Here is a 25912-nt window from a genome sequence, read left to right as displayed (position 1 = left end):
AATATAATACTTTTTGTGTTTTCTCAATCTCAAATGGCCTCATAAAAAACGCCTTCTCCTTTGGCTGTAAGCTTTGCTAATGTCCGAATAAGTATGTCCACCTTGCTGTGACGTCACAACATCGCCAGATTGTGAAACCCCGCGGACAGAAGCATCTAAAACCGTGTGCAAGCTCACACCCAAAGGCATTGACCTTATAATTTGATGCTTTGGCATTTTTAACACAAGTTTCCAATATTGAAACAAAATGTATACGTCTGAAAAGACAAAGTTCATCAGAGGTTTTAACAAACCCTAACCCTTCTGGCCTGACCCAATTAGGAACCGGTAACAACAAATACCTGTTCTTGGTATATATCCCTAATCAGGACCAACCTGTCCGTGGTTGCCAGTCAGGATACTTTATAGTGTTCCCTGTGACCTTCCCTGCTGCACTATTTCCATTCTGTTTGCCCTAATAAAAAGGTTTGTACTTGTACTTTGCCTGCTGTCCCCTATGTCCCCTTTAACAAAATGTTGATTGGGTTTGTAATTTGCATTAGGAACAACTGCTCTATGTCATACCATAAATGTTTATATTGTTCAGATTATCATAAATTCCAAACACCTTGCACCAACACCAGTGCAAATAAAAATAAACAAAAGTGTAATTTAAAGTGTATGGAGTTAGTTTATTGTCTCTGTAAAAGCATGCAGGATGTGTTTTGTATACAAAACCTAATTATGTTTAAACCTCCAAAGTATCACCATTCTATTCAATACCAAAATGTAGATACAGTTTGGTTTTCGTTATTAATCTGTTACAAAGGGTCCGCAGAAAAAATTTATACATTTTTCCCTTAAGAAATCATGTAATTCCAACAAAATGTTCCAGACATCCACAAAAATGAACACCAAACAAATTTCAATGAGAACAATTAGGTTATATATGCAGAAAACAATGTGAAATACATATATATGACAATTGAATTGGATAAATAAACATTTGACATCACTTTTAAATTTATTGAAGAGTCTACGTTGAGCGGAGAGGGATGAGAGTTAAGTCGGGCCGCACAGACGCCACCTTTGTATTTTACGATGACTTCTTTTTTTAATTCAGTACTGTTTCTCACCATTTTTTTATCAAAGTGGTGGCACTCATGTTATATACAAGAACAACTGTGTGCTCATAAAACTGATACGATCACATGCAAGTCCGATACAGCACTTTTCGGCACAACACGTCACACTGTCATGACTCCCCGACCCCACTGCAATGTGATACAATTCGCATTTTTTTTGTACCCATACTCATCCATCCATCCATCCATTTATTACCGCTTGTCCTTTTCGGGGAATTTTTTTTTTTTTTTTTAAACACAGAGACTTAGTAGCCAATGCGTCGCTACTTTATTTGTTGGAAACCTAGTTTTTTAAAATGGACCTAATATGGAAAACAACTTTTCTTACCTATTGGTACCTGTTTGTGTGTATTTGGATCTGCTTAAGTCCCGCAAATGTGAAATTAAACCGTGGAGGCATGGCAGAGTTATTTATAAAACAATCTTGCCTTCCTTCATACTTCCTCTAAACGAGCTGTTTGAAATTTGACTAATTTGCGACGTTTTTCCAATTGGTGACGTCAGCGGATATCTCCTTAAATGGTAAAGTTTTACCTAACGAGATTTGCCTGAGTCCGGCATTTAGTTCGACGTTGTCGTCAATAACTTCCTTCTTTTTCTTTATCCTATTGTGGTGCAGACTGACTCATACATACACACGCATCCTCCGCAGTTGCCATTTGTAATAAAAGTAGTGCATAGTTCTAACTTATATATGTGAATAGACGTCATATGAAAGCATTACAAACTTATACGTGGCTGACGGGGAGAAGACATAGTCAAAGTGTAGGCACGGAAATATGATCCTGTAGAGATGGTCAGAAAGCGGCTTGAAGACGGTCTGTAAAACATAATCTAAGCAAAATGTTGACCTAAGAACCACCATTATATGTTATTTAGACCAGTGTTTTTCAACCTTTTTTGAGCCGAGGCACATTTTTTTCATTGAAAATATCCGGAGGCCCACCACCAGCAGAAATCATTAAAAAAATTAAACTTAGTTGACAGTAAAAATTCCTTGTCGCAAATGTTGGATATGACTTCAAACCATAACCAACCATGCATCAATATAGCTCTTGTCTCAAAATAGATGTACTGTCACGACCTGTCACATCACTCCGTGGCTTATTTTGAGTTTTTTGCTGTTTTCCTGTGTGTAGTGTTTCAGTTCTTTAGTTCTTGTCTTGCACTCCTATTTTGGTGTCTTTTCCTGTTTTGTTGGTGTTTTCCTGTAGCAGTTTCATGTCTTCCTTAAATACTATTCCCCACACCTGCTTTGTTTTAGCAATCAAGACTATTTAAGTTGTTTTTATCCTTCTTTGTGGGGACATTGTTGATTGTCATGTCATGTTCGGATGTACTTTGTGGACGCAGTCTTTGCTCCACAGTAAGTCTATGCTGTCGTCCAGCATTCTGTTTTTGTTTACTTTGTAGCCAGTTAGGTTTTAGTTTCGTTCTGCACAGCCATCCCTAAGCTTTAATGCCTTTTCTTAGTGGCGCTCACCTTTTGTTTAATTTTGGTTTAAGCATTAGATACGACGACAAACCCTTGTCGTCTCACACAACGTGTTCCTGACATCTACAAAGCAATTAACTACCGGCTGCCACCTACTGATATGGAAGAGTATAACACGGTTACCCTGCCGAGCTGTAGACAGCACAGACACTCAACAACGGCACATAATTTGCAGATTATTATTACTGGTTGGCAAAAAATATTTTTAACCCAAATAGGTGAAATTCCATAATCTCCAACGGCACACCAGCCTATATCTCACGGCACACTAGACCACAAGGAAGTGTTTTAAATGTAGAAGAAGAAAAAAATGAACCCTTTAAGCGGACGTTTGGCCCTACAATAACTGACTCACTGTACAAAAACGCATTTTTAGTAATTATTTTAATAGAAAACTGTTATGAAAAACGACTTACAACTGTATTGTTTATTTTAGCAATAAATTAATTTTAATGTGTGAATGTTTTGATTTGTTGTGGTAATAATTTTGAATGCTGTTTGTGTTTCTATGTAAAATGTGAGCCTTGTCTATAGGTCACCTATATACATTTTTTCCTAGTCTTTATTTCAGTTCATTACACACTTGAGACACAAAGGTCAATCAGTACAATCACAGCATGAAATATTTTAAGAGTTCATATGGAAGCCTGGCATTACCATTTTAATTAGTTTTGTGTTTAATGCATGCAGACGTAAAGGAGCAGTGCATAGTTACTCACATTTATTGAAATGCGTTTATCTCTATAACATCCAAACATGCACATATTGTGGCCCATCTTTATGTTTTTATGCAAAGATGGCTCTGCACAGGATGTTGAGTAAACACAGCTCAGTGCCACAATCTCTGGTGGCCATCATTGGATGTGTTTGATCATGCCGGATGATGCAGCTGCACAGATCATCCCTGGCATTTTTTTTTCTAACAATAATTAAGGCAACAGGGAAATATGATTACCAGCAATAAAACACACACACACACACATCTAGCAGCACAGAAAGTGTAAAGGAAAAGTGCACAACATTAAAGGTGCAGAAAAACAGATGACGCCGTTTTGGACTTTCAGGTTCTGTGAGGGAATGCATTTAGCTTTCTTTAAAAGCCCAGTCCATTACAAAGTGATGACGACGATGATGACTATGGAACAGAACAGCATACATAATTTGGCTTTGAGAGGACGTGTGCTTGTAAGACAGCACTCTCTCCCGCGGGTGACCACTTCTTCAGTGAAACAAGGCAGATAAAAGGCTAAATTCTGATCCCTGACTCACTCCCCGGCTCATGCTGTACATCTCTGCAATATCGCTGTAAGGGTGTATGATCTCCATTGTATCACCGACTCTATACTAGCTCTTCATCTTTATGAATACCAGGGTGTACGTGCAGCATGCCCACGTTTACTCGCACTTTGAATAGTAAATATTAAGGGTGGTTAGCATCCCTAAATATAAAAGTGTGACCTTTGCAGACATACATATGAAGGTAAATGAGATAGTCTGGGAGGCAAGCAAAAGCAGATTTACATATGGGATAGTCTTGGAAGCAGCAGAATGTGCGCTCTTGAAAAAAATACATGGAGACAGGATTAATTAATTATAGATGTGGAAATGTGGTCTGAGGGAACGCTGTTACTGTAACTGGAGGGATGGCAAGCCAGAGATGTGAGGATGAAAATGAGGGGAAAGCGAGAGGGTGGGGGCGCAGCAGGAGAACCTATATACCATCCGCAACTTCAATTTTCATTACATGACAGGAGAATAGAAGTTAATTAAACATGACAATGGTGGTGCGTTTATTGTTAACCCTTCATGGTGGCTGAGCGGCTCTACATTCAAAGGCCAAAGAATGCATAAGAATGTGGTCTATTCTCTCTTTAAGTGTAAATCCACATTCAAATATGTAAATGTGTGGGTAAATAGCCATTATAGGCTCTATGTGGTACACAATTATAATCAAATTTGATACTCTGATTTCATTATTTTTACAAAAGCTAAAAAAGAATATTACTTATGTAGTGTCTCGACACAAATAACATTTTGCAGGACTAAATTGATTTTATTTGTAGAAAAAAATGTGTCACCTTGTGCATGCTCCTTTTTCACCTCACTTGTATTCCCAACCTACCATTTGATTCTAATTCGACTCCACACTAATGAGTCCAAAAACAAATAACATGGTGACATTTTCCCCATCAAACTCAAGGCCGGGGGGCCAGATATAGCCCGCGACATCATTTAAAGTGGTCCGCCACGTAATGATGGCATCAGTTCCAGGGTACTCAGGAAATGTGCGGACCAGTTACATGTTTACCTGAGCCTCAGCCTGGAAAAAATCCCCACACTCTGGAAAACCTCCTGTGTGGTTCCAATCCCTAAAACACCTCACTAAGGATCTAGACCGCTTATGACCTGTTGCCCTGACCTCCCACCTCATGAAGACCATGGAGCAGATCATCCTCAGCCACTGTCACGCACAGACACTAGCCACATGTACATGGACAATATTTATTTAATCTGATCATCATTCGGGTTAGAATGTTACTGTGTACAAGGAACCTAAAAAAAAAGATCTGATTATGACGTGCAATTTCATGCATCACACCTTAAATCGGAATGCTTTACTTTGAAATGCGCAGAACCTAACATAGCGGAAAGGTGTGTTATTATCTGTGCTAAGGCGCCATCTTTTGGACAAGTTCGCTCACTGCAGGTGCTGAAGAAGCATTCGACTTCCACTGTAAACAAACATGGCTTTGTGCATTTCTGCTTGTCTGACGTTATCACGGTATTTATTTATCTTTGTGGCCTTCTGTTCACTACTTTTGTTTTACCTCTACTTTAGAAATGGAGCTTATCTGCTATTTTTATGTTGTGATTATGTACATGTTGCGGCGCGTCCTCATGTCACGACATTGTGTGTATGTGTTTGAGCATAGTAGGTTGCACTTGGAGTAGCTGTAATGTTGTGAATAAAACAGGTGGTTAAGACGACAACCGGATACTTTCTTTTATTTATCTATTTATTTTTATTTATTTTTTTTTTTATTTTTTTTTTTATTTTTTGTGTCCTGTCCAGCTTCTCAGGCAAATCATATAGTTGATGTAGATGCCCATGTCAGCTGTTCAGATTTACTTTACAAAAGAGAAGTGTAGGATACTTCTCTTGTTGCCTTATTTGTATTTGACTTTATTAAATGTATTTATATTATCATTTAGTGCAGCCGGGCCGGAGCAGGAGGGGATAGAAAGAGAGAGAAAAAAGAAGACAGAGGGGGAAATTGTGGGGACAAGAGGGGGATTAGACAGAGAGACAAAAACAACAACAGCAAACAACAACAACAACAACAATAGAGCAACATCAGCAAATATGACATGTACAAATATGATGGTAAAAGTAATAGCAAATAAGCAGTTAGCGAAAAATAAAAAATAATACAGAAATGACAATGAGCATTATTACACTACAAATGGATCAATACAAATACCAATAGAAATAGCACTATTGATAATGAACAATACCAATAATTTACCTTTATTATCAACAATACAGTTGTTTAAATGCAACAATACATATACGTAATGATAACTTGAGATACGAAAGAATGCAGAAAAATGGAGGGGGAGAAAGAGAAGCAACCTACATTAACCTTGTAGATTGTTATAGTCACAATAGGTTAAGCTTCGTCAGTGTGCCATGTGTTACACCCAGTTTACCCTAGGGCAACAACGTTAATATATGTTTGATGAAACGTGATTATGTGCATGAGTGTAAGTATGCATATGTACTTGTATATGTACAGAATGTGTATATGTGTTTGTACAATGAATGTATATGTACAGAATGTGTATATGTGTTTGTACAGTGAATGTATATGTACAGTATGTGTATGTGTATGTTTGTATATTGAATATGCGTGTGGATGTACGAACATTAGGTAGGTAAATATGTACTGTATTTGTGTATGTATGTGGGAGCGTAGGTACCTATGTACGTATGTGAGCATATGTGAATTTGCATGTACAATACATTCGACTCCCAGAGTGCGTGGGAACCCCGAGAGCCCAACCCACAAACAGTAGGCGTGGTGCCCAGGGAACCAGGGACCACCGCCCCCACGCAGCCAAGCCGGCCAGCGACAGGAACCCCAGAGCCCGACCCACCGTACCGCCCACAAGGGCCAGCAGCAGGCCGCAGACAGACGCACCCGGCAGAGGACAGGGCACGAGAAAAGCAGGGGACAGCCAGACCCCAAGCCAGCGAGAGACCACACCCCACACGGGCAGAAAGGGACCGAGAGACTCCCCGCAACCGGACGGCAAGACCGCCCCCGCCCCACCGGCAACCGGGCCCCACCGGCAACCGGGCCCCCACGAGCCCACCCCCCACCCCCGGAGAGCGTGGCGAGGCCAGCCCCCGGCCACCCCACCCAAATCGGCCGCCGCAGGACCACCCAGGCACAGGGCCACGGGAACCACCCACCCCACCCGCAGGGACCCCAACGATGGAGATGGAACAACCAGCAACCGCCCCGCCGAGCCCCCCCCCTGAGGGAGGGGAAAAATTAAAAAATAATATTAATAAAATATATTAAAAAATAAATTAATTAATTAATTAATTAATTAATTTAAAAAAAAGAATTAAAAGAAGATCACAGACATGCTGACAAACAAGGTCACTACCCCAGCAACTGGCCGACTCGCAGCACCTCGGAATACCTTGCAGCACCAAGCTACCACAATAGACGCAGGGACTAGGCCCAACAGGCCCCAACCAAGACGGGCACCCGGAAGGGATGGACAGCGGGACCCAGGAGCTCCAGACACGCAGTTCGGATGCAGTAGCCTGAGGCGTCCACCCCCGTCTGACAGGCAGGCCCAGAGCGTACCCCCAGAAATATACATACATACATACATATATACATACACATACACACATACATGTATACATACCCACACATACACATATATACATATACATACACATATGTACACATACACAAATATATACATACATACATACACACACATATACATACATATACACAGTTCGTCAGCCCCGACAGCCATCACGCGCGCGCGCTGCCACCAGTCACAACATCAGCCACACCCCTGCACCAGACCCAGCAGCCACGGGCGCCCACACCACAAACAAACGGCAGCAGAAACAGCAGCCGCAATAACCCCAGACTGCCAGCACCAGCCAATCAAATCAAAGCGATCAAAAAAAAAACTGCGACCAGCAACCACACGCCACCAGGACCACGGAGACCAGCCGGCGCCAGCCCGCCAGTCAGCCCGAACGCCAACACGCAAACAAGAGACACCAACAACCCCCCCAACCAAAAGGCCCCCCACCCCAACCCAAACCCGCACAAACACACCACCGCCCAAACAACCGAGACACAGCATCCAGACCAGACACGGGGGCTGCGCCGCCACCACATCAAGTCACCAACAGAGACCCCACAGCGCAAGGTCGGGCCACACGGGCACGGACCCCACCCAACAGGAAGTGAGAACCGCGCGACGCCACACACAAATAAATAATAAGATTTAAAAAAAAAAAAAAAAAAAAAATTTAAAAAATAAATACTTTCTTTTATTGCTACAAGACACTCCAGTACATACTTTTATTTTTACTAGTTTTTGACAGCGGAATGCAATGATTGGTGTTCATGACTGTTAATCACAGACAGCTCTGCTTTGTGTATGAAAGGCAAGCGTGCTGACTACTGAGCTGAAGTTGAATGGCCTCTGTTACACTCGCACAGACGTGCATAAGCCCGTTGCAAAGGAGATGTGTTCATGAACAAAATTATTTTTAAAATGGATTATAGTTTTGCATTGTTGCTGTTCTATTGAGTAAAATCATGATTTATTTTTATTTTTAAACTTTGTTTTCGCGGGGGGGTTGTTAAGCTTGTTAAGCTTGCAAGGTCCCCCTCAAGGTTAAAGCAGCCCTGCCCAAGGCTGGAAATAATAAAGCACTTTCTGGCTGAATGTATCTATTCTTTTAATTTTGCAAATAGTGTATCGAGGATGTACGTTAATATTCATATATATTCGCTGTTACAAACGACCCTCTGACGGCAGCCATAGTCAAAGGGGAACTGCTTTTTTTTTTTAATTTTGCCTATGATTCACAGTCCTTATTTAAGACAAGAACACATATATTTTTCCTATTTATGCAAAATAAATGCAATCAAAAGTCTTCTTACAGTGGAGCCTCAGAGAGTCGCTCTATTCTGCCTTTAAAGCGTCTTAAAAACATCCAAACACCTCCATCAAGGTTCTATGTACATGCTGTGTGTATATACAGTATGTTACGTAGTAAAAGTCACAATTATAATAATATGTAATATTTATATAGTTTGCTCATTGAAAGCATTTGACGACGCATTAATCTCAAAAACGCATCACAACGTTTGTTTTTTCCTTTGACAACAACACTGATTACTACTCATCGCAGACATCATGAGAGCCAATAAACATAAAAAAAAAACATAACTTACTGTACAATGTCTGCTGTCACTGGGATGACAACTGCTAGGATGTTAATATGTTCCCATTTAAATGAATAATGACTCTTAATGCTAGCGAAGAAAAAAGGGGGTTGAAACCAAACGTCTTTTCTTGTCTTTCTTGCCATTTTCGGGTCTGAATTGGCGGTCAATGTTGACCAACTTGTCAGATTATGTCCTCATCTTTTTATTATCAAGGTGAGAGGCATTATTTATGATCTAGAATAAACTTCCACAAGCTCCGAGGGGAGAAAGCAGCTCACCAGCCAATGATGTCAACATAGCCACACAAGCGAGGTAGTTCTGTAATCACGGCGCCGCTATAAATAGTTTGTCTGCGCTTATAAAAACTATATCACTAATACTTGGTTAATATTCAAGTCATGAAATTGGATGGTTTGGATGGATAGTACATTTACAAGCATACTTGCCAACCCTACCGGATTTTCCGGGAGACTCCCGAAATTCAGCGCCTCTCCCGAAAACCTCCCGGGACAAATTTTCTCCCGAAAATCTCCCGAAATTCAGGTGGAGCTGGAAGCCACGCCCCCTCCAGCTCCATGCGGACCTGAGTGACGTGTCAACAGCCTGTATTCACGTCCGCTTTCCCACAATATAAACAGCGTGCCTGCCCAAACACGTTATAACTGTAGAATGATCGAGGGCGAGTTCTTGGTTTCTTATGTGGGTTTATTGTTAGGCAGTTTCATTAACGTCCTCCCAGCGCGGTAACAACACACAACAACAGCAGTCATGTTTTATTCTACCGTAAAGCAGTTTGTCTGCCGTAAACAGCAATGTTGTTGTAATATATTGAGTTGGAGGCAATAACCAGGCGAGGTGATGAAGTACGTCTCTTTACTGTAGACTTCAGAACAGACTCACACACTTGACGTCAGGTGCACAACACCACGTAAATCGTTGGCCAACCAAAAAGTAACCCCAGTACGCTATAGCCAACATTCACCAGGAGATGGCAACAGACAAACATAGATCACTGTATTACATTCCTCCCCTTTTAGAAATGTAGAAGTTACTCAAAATAAATAAACAACCCAACCAAAAAATGCAGCAGCTCAATTAAAAAACTGTACTTAAGCCACACTTTTTTAGTACTGAACTCTTAACCCTCATTTGTAAACAATAACATGCTTATTATACAAACAGTATTTGTACACCTTTAACACAGATTTTTATACTGTCTTCAGAGATTCAGTTTTTTTGGTGGTACTCGAAACCTTTCTGGATACCTGCGAAAGGGTGTTCGGAGAATAGAACAAGGATGGACAATTCAACCCTTAACTCAACAATGAGTAGATGAGTGTTATGTGTGTGTATATGTGTAAATAAATGAACACTGAAATTCAAGTATTTCTTTTATTTTTTTATATATATATATACATATATATATATATATATATATATATATATATATATATATATATATATATATATATATATATAGCTAGAATTCACTGAAAGTCAAGTATTTCTTATATATATATATATATATATATATATATATATATATATATATATATATATATATATGAAATACTTGACTTGGTGAATTCTAGCTGTAAATATACTCCTCCCCTCTTAGCCACGCCCCCAACCACGCCCCCACCTACCCCGACCACGCCCCCCCCCCCACCTCCCGAAATCGGAGGTCTCAAGGTTGGCAAGTATGTTTACAAGTTATAATGCAAAAAAAAAAATACAGCCGTCTTCTTGTTTCTCATAATGATTGGGAATGATAGGCGCAGTTCCCCTTTAAGCATTGTGGCCCTCAATAAAAACAAGTTCCACCCCTGTCTTACCCCATCCAGCATTTGACCTTCTGTTTTGTCCCTGATTACAAAAAAGGAGAGCACTTAATATAAGAATTAACAATTGAAACATGCAATCAAAACATTGTTTCTTATTCCCTATAAGCCTATTTTTTAGGCTTATAGGGAAAGAGAAACAATGTTTTGATTGCATATATATATATATATATATACATATACATACATATATATATATATATATATATATATATATATATATATATATATATATATATATATATATAGCCAAAAAATAGGCTTATAGGGAAAGAGAAACAATGTTTTGATTGCATGTTTCAATTGTTAATTCTTATATTAAGTGCTCTCCTTTTTTGTAATCCAGGGACAAAACAGAAGGTTTGTTGTTTTAAAACGCTCTTCACCTCCTTGCTAATTGAATCCTTGACTGATTGTTGATGACTTTTTTAGGGCACAGGGATGTTTAGTTGTTTATATATAGTCAAATAAGAAAATAAATCTAGATATCTGCCCCTCCCCTGATTGTGTCGGCATATCTGTCTACGTTTTTGTTTATCCCCCCTGAGTTGGGATGATGTGTTGTGGTCATCAGCAAAGTTTGTGATATAAGGACAGGGCAGCTGTTTTTTGTTTGTTTGTGCATGTGTGTGTGTGTGTGTGTGTGTGTGTGTGTGTGTGTGTGTGTGTGTGTGTGTGCATCAGTGTGCTGCTTGTGACAGATATGGGACATCCATGACTGCAGTTGAGAAAGTGACACACCCCTACAGGCTATCGTGTTAAAAAAAAAATATTCAGCAAACTCCAACCACAGTTTAATGTAGTGTCATATGAAATCTCTCAACTGCTGTTATGCATTTTGTGAGGCTGTATCATCACAGTACCTGACAACACACTCCGTTAAAGTGCACACAAAGTGCATTCTCTTAAAAAAAAAAAAAGACATCTTGGTTGCTGTGTAAACCTGCCAGCTTTGTTTGCAAGGTGCATACCAATTTTTTGCATGTGATTCCCAAATTGAAAGGCAGCCATCTGTTATATGCGGCAACTCACAAGGTGTCTTCATCTTTCCTCTTCAGTCATACATTATTCTGTTTCTTTTTGCCTCTGCTGTGTTGCCATACCAGCACAGCACAATTGGGCTAGGCTGTGAGGGGTGAAGCTGTATTCCCACACTGGACCAACCGCCTACCTTTTAATGGGTTCAGACTTCTACACACACACACACACACACACACACACACACACACACACACACACACACACACACACACACACACACACACACATTCAGTCACACATGAATGTGCTTGGGTAAACAAGCAGATCAGTAAACCACAAAAAAACCTTGCATATGTTTTATAAATTAATTGGGTGGTACAGCTCTCACCCAAAGCCATCTGTTTTTCACACATGGTTATTTACCACTTTGTGTTAAGGAGGACTGGATATACTTGTTTTAATTGATTAATGATGTGATCAGTTGCATCCTCTATCGTGAAAAAAAGATTGCCACTCTTTAAAGACAATAGGCCAGGGGTGTAGCTCAGAGGGCACGTGGAGAAAAATCTATTCCCAAGTGGGCCGGACATGTAAAATGATGGCATGATAACTTAAAAGTAAGGACAACTTCAGATTTTTAAAATTGTAAAAATAGCCTGAGCACATTCATAAAATGTACAAATCATAATGTTTTTTCTTTTTTACACTTACATGTTGCGGTAATAGTAATCTCTCTTCATTTGTCATTATTTATACTCTGTTAATGAATGATGTGATAATGTTCATCAGTCAAAAAGGTGTAATTGAGTCTGGCAGAGTTTTAAAATGCTCCCTTTGGTGTTAGTTTTCAACCTATCAGAAGATCAAATTACAGGATGTTATTAATGTAATTTACTAATTTTCCATAACTGATGTACTAACATCATGTGATTTATTCTGTACATATGTAGCATCATCGAGAACAAAACTTGTGAATTTGGAATTTCATTAATCACACATGAAGTTAGAAGGGGATACATCTTATTTCAGAATATGTATGTGCGCCCAGAGGCATAAGTACAACGCGAAACCAAAACTTTGACAATCAAGGCATGAACGTAACATTCCACATTTTGTATACTTCACAAATAAGCAAAGTAGGTATCTAGTGTCCAAACACAAAAGTACAAAAGCACATAGCTCCGCCCCCTCTGAAGTCATGCTCGCTGACACTCGCATTGCTATTGCGACGTCCAGTGGACACATTTAGAACAGCATTTAGAACAACCTACAGTTATGTTTGTCCAAAATTTCGGTTAAACTAATAATTTAGTTAGTTGATTTACATGTTGTTGTGTTTATTATTGTGTTCGTTGTATGTCATCCCTGTGAGCATTCTTCAAACATACAGGTATATGAAATAGAAATGATCAACCTATCATAAACAGTATGTGATATGATAATAATGATAAATACATTTGATGTATAATCCACTTTACATCGCAAAGTAGGGTTGTCATATTACCAGATGTTGTCGATACCAATACCTACGAACCATGATTCTCGATACTTATTTGACACCACATCGTACATCAAAATATAGGCCCATATACTTTTAAGTTCCCTTCTTTATTGTAAACAGTTTCAAATGGTCAAGTCTTTAAAATAATTGGGCTTCAATATCTATTTCCATAGAATTTAAATTGCAGTACCAGAAAAAGGCAACTACTGTATATTAAGTTAAGTTAAAGTAGAAATGATTGTCACACACACACACTAGGTGTGGTGAAATTTGTCCTCTGCATTTGACCCATCCCCTTTGATCACCCCCTGGGAGGTGAGGGGAGCAGTGAGCAGCAGCGGTGTCGCGCCCGGGAATCATTTTTGGTGATTTAACCCTCAATTCCAACCCTTGATGCTGAGTGCCAAGCAGGGAGGTAATGGGTCTCATTTTTATAGTCTTTGGTATGACTCGGCCGGGGTTTGAACTCACAACCTATCGATCTCAGGGCGGACACTCTAACCACTAGGCCACTGAGTAGGTGTACACAGTACACAGTAGTGGCCTATAGCCTCCTAAAATATGACAACAAGCAACAATGGGTTCATCAACACACTTATGAATAACAACAGTAATCAACTATTTTACATTAAAGAAAAAGAACATCAGTGGCGTGGACCCTTCAAGTATATAAAACAAATAGTGTTATTATTTTCTTAATATGGTGGTGGCGTGACTTTCTGTAATTATTGTGGAAATAAGGTAATAGAAAGGCTAAAACATAAGGCAAATATGTATGTTTTTATTCATGATCAATATGTACGCTTTTTGCATTATGTAATGTCCTTTTGCTCTATTTTTACATTTTTGCGGGGTTTTGTTGTTCATTTTATTTCTACAATATGCCATGGGCCTATTAAAATAAAGTTGTGTTCCACAAATGGCCCCAGGCCACACCACTGGTTTATCTATTTCACCAGAATGGCAGTGTCTCTTAGAGTGTCTCCAAGATGTCTTCTTGGCACTTGTAGTGGTGGTTTTCTGCTGTCACTTGCTCATACGTTGCCTTTAGTGTCCACTTGTATTTGATTACCGAATAAAAGCATGACGCAAAACATCTCTTTCATTTTTAATGCGTAACTCTACTCACAAAATATAGTGAAAAAAATCTGTATATTGGCAAGGTATACATACCTTCCGCTACATGTTATTCTTTAGCAAAGCATGTCCGTAGGTTGTAGGGTGTGTTGTAAAGTGAGTTTTGAGGCATACCACCACAGTTTGATTCTAATTTGTTGAGTAGGGGAGAACCGGAAGCATCAAATCTACATTTGTGGCAGCTTGACACTATAAATATATACTCTATATGGGAAACACTGGCTCACTTTTTAAGGACCACGGGCCTTCTTCTTAGGCACTGACTGCTCAGTCAGTGATCACACACCAAAACTCAATGTGGTTCGCCGAGGAAAAATATTTTTTACAGTATTCGATTCTGACAATATTAAAAACAGCCGTTATCGATGTATTTGTTTCGTGTTTGTGTATTAACTTGGTATCGAGGTATTGGTTCTTTTGACAACCCTATTACGAAGGTATCTCAAATAAGGAACAGCAGATTCAGTTAAACACAGTTTAAAATGGTTGTATCTAAAACAGTTTAAAGTGTTCAAAACAGGCTTCAAAATGCATTTTTGAAGCGGAAGGTCTTTAGCTGCCTTTTTTAAAGTGTCCACAGATTGATCTGTGATATGATATGTGAAATTAGAAATGGTTGACAGGAAGTTTCACGGGATCAAACAAACCTTTGACATTTCTCAGACAAGAGAAGTGGTCGAGGCCAACAGGAAGTGGAAACAAAAAAAGGAATGTTGGACAGGAAATGATAAATTGACAATGGTGACCTTAAAATCTTGCAATATCTTTAACTAAAGTAATACATTGTTTTGGGTTTTAAAAGTTATATAATTCATATATTTTAGGGCAGTCAAACGATTGTTTGTAGTTAACTAATGTTTGATCGCAAATATTTCCGATAAACTTGCTTTTTATCCTTACCAAGTATACCTTAGACATTTTCACGTTTTTAATACTATGAAAATAGGACAGGACAATGTGTTTGCTTTAAGCAAATGTTTGTTTATCAAACAAAATGCTTTTTAAACAGCTCAACACAAAATAGACACAAACGCACACTATCTCTCACACAAACATACTCTCTTCACACAAGTTTATCTTAAAAACAAACCTATACTATGAATGACATTTAACAAAATGTCTGGTTGTGCGTGTCGGCACCGTGCCTCCTCAGTCTTTATGACTTCATGCCTTTGTTTTGAGTGGGACTTTCTTACTCCACAAATTGATCGGGCTAGGAATTAGGGGTGATGTCACCAATTTGGCAATTTTTATGGAAAGTGTGTTGGTTAAAGTTGTTCCTTGGTTCCCTGGGCACCACACCTACTGTTTGTGGGTTGGGCTCTCGGGGGGGCTGGGGCCGTACTCTGGCTCCCACGCACACTGGGAGTCGAATATATTGTACATACAAATTCACATATACTCACATACATACATACATACATACATAGGTACTTACGCTCCCACATACATACACAAATACAGTACATATTTACATACTTAAAGTTCGTACATCCACACGCACATTCATTATACAAACATACACATACTGTACATATACATTCACTGTACAAACACATATACACATTCTGTACATATACAAGTACATATGCATATGTACACTCATGCCCATAATCACGTTTCATCAAACATATATTAACGTTGTTGCCCTAGGGTAAACTGGGTATAACACATGGCACACGGACAAAGCTTGACCTATTGTTACTATAACAATCTACAAGGTTAATGTAGGTTGCTTCTCTTTCTCCCCCTCCATTTTTCTGCATTCTTTCGTATCTCAAGTTATCATTACATATATGTATTGTTGCATTTGAACAGCTGTATTGTTGATAATAGAGGTAAATTATTGGTATTGTTCATTATCAATAGCGCTATTTCTATTGGTATTTGTATTGCTCCATTTGTAGTGTAATAATGCTCATTGTCATTTCTGTATTCTTTTTTATTTTCGCTAACTGCTTATTTGCTATTTCTTTTACCATCATATTTGAACATGTCGTATTTGCTGATGTTGCTCTATTGTGGTTGTTGTGTTTGCTGTTGTTGTTTTTGTCTCTCTGTCTAATCCCCCTCTTGTCCCCACAATTTCCCCTTCAATTTCTTCTTTTTTTTCTCTTACTATCCCCTCCTGCTCCAGCCCGGCTGCACCAAATGATAGTATAAATACATTTAATAAAGTCAAATACAAATAAGGCAACAAGAGAAGTATCCTACACTTCTCTTTTGTAAAGTAAATCTGAACAGCAGATATGGGCATCTACATCAACTATATGATTTGCCTGAGAAGCTGGACAGGACAAAAAAAAAAAAAGTTGTTCCTTGTGTGCTTTTCGGCCTGGTCTGCTTCCGTCGGGGGTTCTCTGCATCGGCTTTAGTTAGCTGCTGGCGGCTTTTGGGATGCGACTTGGCTCGCGGCAGCGACGGATAGCTTAGGTCTTGCAGGGAGACCCACCTACAGGGCTTTGGGGCTAGGCTTGCATACCATTCAGTGTGCACTTATCTTTGCCCAATTCTGCTCTTTATTTGTTCCCACTTGTGGCTTTTTAAAAATGTTTCTATAGTTTTTTTAAGATCAGAACAATAACCCCAATGTTCTTATCCTATAACTTAAATACAAAGATCAATTGCATTATCTCTGTGATGTAAAACACCCAACAACTTTGTCTCACATGCTTGAAGTGAGGCTGTCAATATAACACAGGCTGGCTAATGGATACACCATACGTTACGTCTACTGGAGAATATAAAAAATGCACCGTCTGGTAATTCTAAGCATTTTTTTTTTAAAGCATTGCTGACTCACATTATGTACAAGAGCAATTGTGGCCATTTTTTTACTGATCACATAAAGAGCGAGTTGAGCAATTTAATATTTATTAAGAAAAGAGTTGAGAGGATGCAGTAGCTGCCTGGTGAAGCTGAAAAATGCAGTACAGGAATAAAATGTAAAGATCTTAAACCCCACCACAAACCACCCTGTATAGTCATTCGTGTTTAGCTACATCCACTTTGTCACGTTTGCACTGCCTGATTTAATAAATGAAACAGGTGAATGAGTGACGCTGCCGAAAGGCTGGCTTGAATAATTGAGCAGAAGTCAATCAGACAACATTATGGAGTGTGGGCGTCCTAGCAGTCTGGAATTACCACACAGCAGCAAGCTTGGTGCCGCCTCTGCTTGGACTCAATAGACCGGAACGCAGCCCTCACCTTATGTCTCCATGTGCCTTTATATTTACACACACCAGACACTTCTTTAAGTACACATTTTTTATATTTTGATACCCATGTAGCTTAATGTGCTATTCATAATATTATAAACATCTTCAAAATACCATCACATTATCCACACTATTCTTATTCTGACAATACCAAGAGATACGATCTAGATACGATCTTATCAAGTTTGGCATGGATGCACAGTGGATAAGTGGTTTGCACAGTTGCCTCAGTCAGGAGCTCCAGGGTTCAAATCTTTGCCTGCATGGGCATATTTGTGTGGAATTTGTTTGCCATTTGGCTTAGGTTGCCATGGCAATGCATCCTATCATGGCAGTCCACTCTTTTTTTTTCATTAGAATAAACATTCAAGCTTTTTGATTGTGCGGGATTGCATTTGTGAGACTTTACAGAATTGTAAATGCTATCCAATGATATAATGTACAATGACAATATGTTAATTTAGGAAGTGTGTGCAGTTAGCATGCAAACAGTAACTGATATATTCCTTCACAATACAATTATACACAAAGCGGCTCAGAATCTTCATTACAATGAATAATATACCAATATTTGATAATTTAATAATTATATTTTTTATTGTCTCCAATTTAGTTGGTAAACACAGTATACCAACACATGTGTCTTGTCCCATAGGTACACATGACTTGAGGTTGATGTTTTGGCCTCACCAGCACCACCAAACCACATTGGGACACAGGCTTTAGTGCTGTGAATATAATATGTTCATGAATTCAGTGTATCTCAAACAGTTGGGATTATTCGACGAGGTGTCAGGGAGGGCCGTGAGAGACAGGGGGACTATCAGTATTTGCATCTTTATAGATGCTTGAACAATACACACGCCCCCAGCTAGATGGCAGCAATTTATTCAACAGGCTGACGTGCAGGAAATATATTCATAGAGTCTTGGTTTACCATAAATAAGTTGGTAATGAGAATATTTCATATTTTTAAATAGAAATAACTCTATTTGGAGCTTGCTAACCAACACCTAGCATGACACAAACAGATAAATAAATGAATATGGTCAGTTTGTCCATAGTATTTCAATTAATGGGGGACGTGAATATTTTTGGTCCCCTTGGAGACAAGACAGAAAATAACTGAGAACCACTGCATTAACTTCTATTGCCACAATACATCCCACCCCTGCACTCATTTTAATTCACCATAGCTGATGACCACGAAATTGTATTAAATCAGCTACTCACTTCTCATTTATTTGGACACGACATATTATGTTAATCATCAATCAACAAAGCTAATTGCACATGAAGCAAGTGATAGTGTGTGGTCTCAGCAAAGTGAGGGCAATCAGTTGAAAATTGCCAACAGTAAAGAAAGTGCTGACAAAATATGTCCTTTGACCCTAGCTATCTTAAGCATTTAGAATCAGTTAACATTATGAATTTGGGGACGGCGTGGCGAGGTTGGGAGAGTGGCCGTGCCAGCAACGCGGGGGTTCCTGGTTCAATCCCCACCTTCTACCAACTTTGTCATGCCCGTTGTGTCATGAGCAAGACACTTCACTTCACTTGCTCCTGATGGGTCGTGGTTAGGGCATTGCATGGCAGCTCCCGCCATCAGTAGGTACATGTGTGTGAATGGGTCAATGTGGAAATAGTCTCAAAGCGCTTTGATTACCTTGAAGGTAGAAAAGTGCTATACAAGTATAACCCATTTACCATAATTTGTAGCTTTCTGGCCATAACCAGATAAAAAATTAGGTCAAAAGCTTTAGAGTCTTAAATGGTGCGTATCACCACCTTTGCATATTTTGCCCCTGAAAATGTCTTTGGCAGTCAATTCCCATGATATTAATTAGTTTTTGAGTAATGAGTAGATAATTAACTGTATTTGAAACACAAGAATCACCATTTCCGGACTTACCTGCTCTTTTATCTCCTTGTCCATAGACACCATACAGTAGCCTGTTTCTTCATGCTCTTTCAGCATTCCCTTAAGCATCTTGAGGAAAACATCAGTAGAAGAGGAGGCAAAATAAAAAACTAGCTCTTACCTTATTTTTCTCTCGTTTTTGTGCGCCGGTCCGCAATTCTTTCTCAGTTTTTTCACAGGTTCTGACTCTTTCTCTATTTGAGGGTGCTCCTTGAGTCAGAATTCATTTCAAAATATTGTGAGTCGGGATAAAGATGCTACCAAAACACATATTACGCAATATGAAATTGCCTCCAGTCTTCTATAGGTGACGTCAACAGGCTGATGCATGGCCGCCCACAATTTTGGAGGTTAAAATGGCCGTTGAAAAATGTGCTGAAACGTGTCAGAAAACAAGTGTAAAATCGTAAAAAGCGTAAAAAGTGTGTCTATTTTGGGGGGTATGTTACCTGTATACATCATTTTTAGGTTTAGATCTATCAAATAGGAGCCAATGTTGTCAGCATCAGAAGGGCCCTTTAAGGACGTTTTTGTTGGGGTTTGCTACCATGTAATTGACTACTGTAGCAACCAGTCCAGGCTGTAAACCCTTCTCACTCTTAGTCAGCTTGGATAGGCTCCAGCTCACTGGATAAGCAGTAGAAAAATATCTTATCTTTTTGCTGTGACTATTTTTTTGTGATTCTTTTTATATTCATCTTCAGTGACTGTTCCCTGTTGTATGTGTTTGATAGTTCCTATCTTCTGTTAATGTGTACAATTGAGTGACAACAGCACACGTTCTAAATATTGTGTATTGGATGAAGATACTACCAAAACACATACATTAGAAAGGGCCTGACAAATGAAATGTGACGAATTGGGGAGTGCAGTATCCAATTGAGTTTTGAATATCTTAAAATGTGTTTTGTGGCAATTCCAACATTGACCAGAGCGCCAGTTGCTATGTAGAGTGGTACTTTCCATCATATCCAGCTGACTGCATTGCATAATGTTTAACTGCAAACCCACTCCCCACCCTCCCACACCTTCCACTCACACGTGGGAATGTTACATGTAGACATAATATTTAGGTCCAGAACTATGGAATAAGTGCCAATGTTGTCAGAATTAGAGGGACCCTGGAATTATTTAATATTAATTTGTTACAGTACTGTACAGCATTCCATCTTGTTAGCACTAAGCTATTACAGGAACAAAGTTTTCTTACAGAAACTTTTTCGAACTTTGCACTTGACGTCTTTCGAAAATCTTTTTTTTTTTTCTTTTCCCCAGTTGTGTGTGTTTCGTGTTTCCTGAATCTCTCGAGACAGTTGCTTCTGTTCATTGTGCACCTTTACCAGAACAAGGTAACTGGATGACTGCATGAGTGGAGTGTCGCGCTTATGGAATGGGTCAGTAAGCGAATACAGCAGGGCAAGCATCTGTGCCAAAGTAGTCTGCCACTGAGACTCATTTTCTTTTGCACAACTGGGATGTGATTGACAGCTTGGCCGACGGGCCTTTGGCTCCTTGCTGATTTTTGTTATTCACCTCCAGCGTCCTCCAGGACTTTGATGGCTTTGCAGTATATCAGCAGTACAGTTAAGGGCAGTAATGACAATTAGATGGGAGATGAGAAAGCGATGTGTTCTAGTGCATGATGTATTTTAATCTATGATGCGGACATACTTTCATTTATTTTAATGATGCACCAAACATAAACCACTGAAATGCTGGAACTATTACCATCCATGCAGTAAGCAGGAACTATGATGTGTTTTTTTTGACATGAACACAACTTTGATTTCATCATTTTGATTTCCTCCTCATGTTTACATTGTAATTGCTGTCATACTAAATGCAAACACTGACATTTGTAGGGCACTACTCAAAACATGGCAGAAGATATTAACTATACAAGGCTGTACTTGTTTGCTGGATTCAAATCAATCTCTATTTTTAACCATAATTCTAGCATTGCTTTGCGGTGCAATCATCATCCATGTAGCCACTTAAAACACAAGCTTTGCAAATGTTATTTGGGATAACTGTTTTGACAGAATTAGGAATATTTCACGCTGTAGCCTTTTTAACTTAGCAGCTTGCACAGTGTTTCTGTTCTAAATGCACACTTGCGGCTGCTAAGATGACAATTCTTGGAGACTTTCTTTGAACACACTAAACCAAGTGCAGACTGACACCTTGCGTTGTTTGTAGAACAGACGCCTAATGTTGAAAATGCTCTTAAATAGAATCCCGGTGAACTGAATATGTCACAGCTGTTGAAAATATGGCATATATTCTGTATTGGTTCATTAAGGTGATTCTTTATCTCCGGTTACTGTCTCCACACGTCTCAGTGATTTTTGGAAATCTATCAAGACATTTGGTTGTTTAAAGGACTTATTTTAAAACTATTACCTACGAAACCTTGTATCTTAAAATATAATTATTGGACATTTTAATAGCATGAGCACCAACTGCAACATTATATTGTTGACAATATTTTTAACTAATCTTAATGGCTCAAATTGTGACTATAGAACAGTGGTTCTTAAGCTTGTTGGAGGTACCGAACCCCACCAGTTTCATATGCGCATTCACCGAACCTATCTTTAGTGAAAAAAATATATATATATATTTTTTCAAATTCCAGACAAAGTTATATGGTTTTTTTACTGGTGGACAAAATGAACCGTGCATGAACATCACCTTGTTCAAAGAACAAAACCAACACAGTGCATGAACTCACAACAAATTACACACCTGCAAATCAGATGGAAAATTAAAGGGAACATTGTTTGGGGGTATCCATAATACACCGATAGGGAGAAGTTTTTATTTACACGATGAGTTGGGTGTGTCTTGACCTCCGCGGCAGAGGCTCCACCGAACCCCTGAGGCCGACTCACCGAACCTCTAGGGTTCGATCGAACCCAGGTTAAGAACCACTGCTATAAAATAACAACATGAACATCAGTCATGCTCTGACAGGTTTCCTCTTAACATGTCAGGCTTGGTAAAACTTTTTTGTAAATGTCCTATAGTTATCCATGCATTGTAAAAATGAACCATATTCAAACTCAGAAAAGGATGGCTTTCAGAAGAGCATTCAGCACCATAGGTTTGTGGAATGTCGTGCCATTTATCTACAGGAGGACACTGGTTGTTGGACTGTAGATATGTGGTGTTGCTTGAATTATTCATGCCCAATTTTCCCACCTGCTTCTCTCGAACACCCCTTCACCTTGCCTTTTTCTCTGCATTCTTTGTTCTTTTAGGTACCACTGCCTTATGTATGTTGCAGTCTTAACCCGACCTGGGTATATGTGTGTGTACATATATACATACTGTATACATTACAGGCCAAAAGTTTGGACATGCCCTCTCATTCAGTGTGTTTTCTTTATTTTCATGACTATTTACATTGTAGGTTGTCACTGAAGGCATCACAACTATGAATGAACACATGTGGAGTTATGTACTTACTTTTTTGCAGACTCTTGGCATTCTCTCAATGAGCTTCAAGAGGTAGTCACCTGAAATGATTTTCACTTCACAGGTGTGCTTGAAGCTCGAGAGAATGCCAAGAGTGTGCAAAAAAGTAATCAGAGCAAAGGGTGGCTATTTTGAAGAAACTAGAATATAAAAGATGTTTTCAGTTATTTTACCTTTTTTTGTTAAGTACATAACTCCACGTGTTCATTCATAGTTTTATATATATATATATATATATATATATATATATATATATATAGCCAGCACTTCATCCATGGCCACCGGTCCTGGGCCGCCCCCCTCCACAAGGGAGAGGGGGGCAGAGGAGAAAAGAAAAGAAACGGCAGATCAACTGGTCTAAAAAAGGGGGTCTATTTAAAGGCTGGAGTATACAAATGAGTTTTAAGATGGGACTTAAATGCTTCTACTGAGGTAGCATCTGTAACTGTTACCGGGAGGGCATTCCATAGTACTGGAGCCCGAATAGAAAACGCTCTATAGCCCGCAGACTTTTTTAACTCTGGGAATCACTAATAAGCTAAAATGAATACATATCTTGAACATGTAAAAAAAAAAAGAGAGACAATGTTTATTTATGTATTTAATATTTGCTTACTTACTTATGGTATATTCATGTATTTATTATTTATTTATTCACTGTTCTGTTACAAACAGAGAACAAATAAATGGGACAAGACTGCTATGACATGATTAACTAAGCACTGCTCCTTTCTTCTCCTTTTCGGACATGCTGTAATGAAACATCTGGATATATGTGATGCATTACATTGTAATTGTATTGTATGCATGTTCAAAATAAACTGAACTGAACTGAACTGAATGTTGTTTGCATTTGAAGGGGCCTTTAATCACAAAAAAATGGCATTAATCATATACAAACACAGAATTATCACACAGTTTATTTTGACCACACGCCATAAGCTTAATTGGTTAAAAGAAGGGTAAATGCAGACATAAGTAAACTCAGAGTTATGTTTTTGGGTGCATTTTTTATACAATCTATCAGTGTACATTTACACTGACTGTACTTATTTGCAATATTATTGCATAACTTTTGAAAATGTCTACTTCATTCTATACTGTTACCAAGTTTTGAGAAAACACATGACATGCATTTGAGTTAACATTAAATAAATGTTCATGTGTCAAAATGTTTTTTTGATTTATTTAAAATTATTCAAGCAAGTAAATAATCTTTTTAACCAAAATGCAAATGTGTGCTTAATCAGATTTTAAAAATGTATCTGCAAATTAGCAAACACATTGCAATACTAATTATTTCACTATCATCTGCTTGTGCACGGCAGGTTTGACAAATCAGCACAATTCATCTCTACAAATCAGTTCATAACTCCTGATTTCCTTTCTTCTCCCTAGTTTTACGAGACGACTTCAGACAGAACCCACAGGATGTAGTGGTCGCCGTTGGGGAAACCGCTACCCTGGAGTGTCAGCCCCCACGAGGCCATCCAGAGCCCACCACCTTCTGGAGGAAAGACAAGACTCGTCTTGATCTCAAAGATGACAGGATCACGGTGAGATCATTTTGTGTTCAATTTAAAAGCTAACATGTATTTATGCTGTATTTACATAGCAGGGCTTAAATTTGCATAACAGTTCTGCAATATTTCAGGTCTTTTGTTATCAAGATGAGAAGGGTTCAACACTTTTAAAAACACAAAACATTCATTTTTCTTTTTGCACATTCTGTTTTACCATTTTATTAACTACTCAAAACAAAGTGATTAACTATCGCTAGTATTGCGAACATATAGCTGCACATGTCTCGCCTCGCTACAATGTCTTGAGAAAATCTGTTTAGCTGCAACCAAAATCTAAACACAATTTTGATTCCCCACCATTATACCCAACCCCTCTCTAAAGTCAAGTCTAGTTTAGCTTTTTTTTTTTTTTTTGTCGTTGTTTTATTACGATGATTTTGGCCCATGCTACTGTCACGCACCTTTGTAAAAATTTGTAAAAGCAGGTTTAAACTAACAGGCATATTTGGAGGAGTACGTCTATATACTGAGACCACTACACTGTTTAGTTATCACTGCGTTTTTTATAAAAGTAGAATACTTTTTGATATGTTCAAGAACACCATCTTTATCATTGTTGATGATGACCACGGTGTTTGAGCAGTCGATGTTGATATCTCCACTTTCTGAGCTTCTACGATGTCTCATCTTACTGCACATTCCACTTTCACTGTCCTTTTCTTTGACGCTCTACCCACAACACGCTTGGGAGACACATTGGAGGTTAAAGTTAAAAAGTTTATTGACAAGAAAAAAGTAATGTTGCCCTTACTGAGTGAAAGGTTGCTCAACTACAGTATGTATTAATTAAGGTTGGCTACCGAATTAGTACTTTTATCGGCACTGACCGAATTCCATCGATACTACCGGGTATCGATTCACGTAAAAAATGTGTTGCACGAAACGTCACCTACAGTTGCAGAATTAGCCGGCTTAAACACTTGGCTGGCAAACAAGCACTCAAGCAGCATTCACAGAGGATTTGGTCGGACTGCCTCTAAAATACTGTTGTAATTTTCAATGCCAACAAAGCAAGTATGCCTGACAGAAAACGATCCATCATAAAGTAAGGTGTCGTTTTTCAAAACGCGCTAGCTCAATGGATTCAGATTAGTTTAAGAGCAAAGACCACTAGACAACACACTA

The 25912-nt window shown here is 38.8% G+C and overlaps 1 protein-coding gene across 3 annotated transcripts in view; it reads left to right on the top strand.

The window, feature by feature from the left end:
- Positions 1–25912, top strand: part of LOC133607450 (roundabout homolog 2-like) — a 188918-nt gene that overhangs the window by 88365 nt on the left and 74641 nt on the right. For all 3 annotated transcript variants that reach the window (XM_061962072.2, XM_072913820.1, XM_061962073.2), the window contains one exon: positions 24603–24760. In XM_061962072.2, coding sequence (XP_061818056.1) covers positions 24603–24760 — 158 coding nt within the window. The remainder of the gene's footprint in view (positions 1–24602; positions 24761–25912) is intronic.

Source organism: Nerophis lumbriciformis, linkage group LG09, assembly GCF_033978685.3.
Source record: "Nerophis lumbriciformis linkage group LG09, RoL_Nlum_v2.1, whole genome shotgun sequence".
NCBI classification, from domain to species: domain Eukaryota; kingdom Metazoa; phylum Chordata; class Actinopteri; order Syngnathiformes; family Syngnathidae; genus Nerophis; species Nerophis lumbriciformis.
Note: the sequence above shows the minus strand (reverse complement) of the source record. Positions and strands in the feature narration are given on the sequence as shown.